General features: G+C 47.4%; 1 protein-coding gene across 1 annotated transcript; it reads left to right on the forward strand.

Annotated features, from left to right (window-relative positions):
- Positions 1 to 949: 949 nt before the first annotated feature.
- LOC145063011 (uncharacterized) lies at positions 950 to 1,731 on the forward strand. The gene is made up of 2 exons (XM_079010615.1): positions 950 to 1,106; positions 1,172 to 1,731. The coding sequence occupies exons 1-2, from the start codon at positions 950 to 952 to the stop codon at positions 1,729 to 1,731; spliced, it is 717 nt and encodes a 238-aa protein (XP_078866741.1).
- Positions 1,732 to 1,934: the final 203 nt, after the last annotated feature.

Raw genomic sequence — 1,934 nt, forward strand, 5'->3', positions numbered from 1 at the left:
ATGAGAGGCTTCACGATCTTATCGCAACCGAGGTTACTTGTGGCATCCTTGACACTACCCTAGTGATTTTCCATGCCATCAAGGAGGGCATCATGGAGATCATGGAGGGTAGGCCCAAGTCCTTTCGAGCCGAGATTGCTGCAGGCCATATTGGGGCCTGAACTCCCTCATTTAGGGAGTTCAAGGTGTGTGTAGCGCCTAAATTCTTTGGGGTCTGGGATCCCGTCACTAGCGTACGTTGGTTGGTAGATATGGAGAATGCCCAACACATGAATTCTTGCCCTGATGTGGCCAAGGTAGGGTTCACATCTTGTAAGTTAAGGAATCAGGCACGAGACTGGTGGGAGGAGGTGACCCATGAGATGGGATCAGTCAGGGTGACTAAGATAACTTGGGAGGAGTTTATAAGGAGTTTTGATCGAGAGTTTGCACCACCATTGAGGTGCAGCTATTGGTGAGAGAGTTCCAGGATTTACAGCAAACTACCGAGACTGTAGCGGAGATCACTGCCAAGTTTCGAGAGAGGATACTTTTGGTTCCGCAATATGTTGCGGATAAGGAGATAAAGAAGGCTAGGTATCATTCCATGCTAAGAGATGATATTCATGAATTTGTGTGTTTTTCGGGGTGCATTACCCTGAATGACATGGTGGAGAACGCCCAAGAATAGGAGATTGAGTTGGAGCTCTACACGAAGCGAAATATGGAGCAGGTTCAGGCAGCAGTAGATCAGGCCAAGAAGCCTAAGACCACCGATCCTCTCAGCATGGGACAACAGGGTTGTGGTCGTTGTGCCAAGTGCGGTAAGCCGCACAGTGGAGCTAGTCGAACAGGGGTCTTAGGATGTTATGCATGTGGCTAGACGGGTCACATGAGTCGGGATTTCCTCAAGACGGGCTTGATTTGTTTCCACTAAAACCAGACCGGTCATTAGAAGGCCGACTGTCCGATGTTGGTTAGGGGAGGAGGAGCTGTAGCGGCACCTGTACTTGTTATGATGAGTATTACATATGGCCGCTCGATCAAGGCGGAGGCTCCTACAGTGAAGATTCACGCATTTCAGTTGACTAATGAGGAGGCCCGAGCAGCGCTAGATGTCGTGACTGGTATGTGATTTCTTCTGGATTGTTTTATTTTATTGTTATGCTTATGTTATTTTGATTTTGTATAGGGACCTTTCTAGTCAATGGTTTGTTGGCTCATGTTATCTTTGATTCGGGGGCTACACGATCGTTCGTATCACTTAAACTCAGCAAGAAGTTTTGGGGTGCTTCGGGGACCTTGGATTACCTACTTGAAGAGGAGATTACGGATGACCGCACCGTATGTGCTGCAAGGGTTTATTGGAGGAGCATAATGAATGTGTTCGGGGAGAGGTTTCCTATCGACTTGGTTATAATTCCTTTACGGGGATTGAAGGTGATCATCGGGATGGATTGGTTGGGGCCTAATGGAGCCATGATAGACTGTGAGTGTCAACTGGTGAGAATTCGAACCCTAAGTGGGGAAGAACTGATTATTCATGGAGAGATAGCCTTGCATGGGACAACTCTCTGTTCAGTTGCGAGGCCTCGGAGGCTTCTTCAGCAGGATTGTTCTGGGTTCTTAGCTTATGTTTCCGACACGAGGGTTGAGGCCACGCCAGATTTGAGCAGTATTCCGGTTGTGCGAGAGTTTCCCAACGTATTTTCCACGGGTACCTCCGTAGAGGAAAGTGGAGTTCCGTATTGATTTAGTGTCTAGTGTGGCTCCAATAGCGAAGGCATCATATCTTTTAGCTCCTCTCGAGATGCAGGAGTTGTCTACGTAGCTTAAGAAGCTGCTAGACCAATGATTTATTTGTCTTAATAGTTCCCCGTGGGGAGCATCGATTATGTTCGTGAATAAGAAGGATGGTTCATATAGGATTTGTATCGATTATCAAGAGATGAACA

This window comes from Lactuca serriola, chromosome 1 (assembly GCF_051521515.1).
Source record: "Lactuca serriola cultivar US96UC23 chromosome 1, Lser_US96UC23_V15, whole genome shotgun sequence".
Taxonomy (NCBI): Eukaryota; Viridiplantae; Streptophyta; class Magnoliopsida; order Asterales; family Asteraceae; genus Lactuca; species Lactuca serriola.

Bases quoted from the DNA above. Each gene is read 5' to 3' on its own strand.
- LOC145063011 (XM_079010615.1), top strand. From the start codon at position 950: ATGTTGGTTAGGGGAGGAGGAGCTGTAGCGGCACCTGTACTTGTTATG. The intron at 1,107-1,171 runs GTATGTGATTTC...GATTTTGTATAG, and splicing joins AGCGCTAGATGTCGTGACTG to GGACCTTTCTAGTCAATGGT.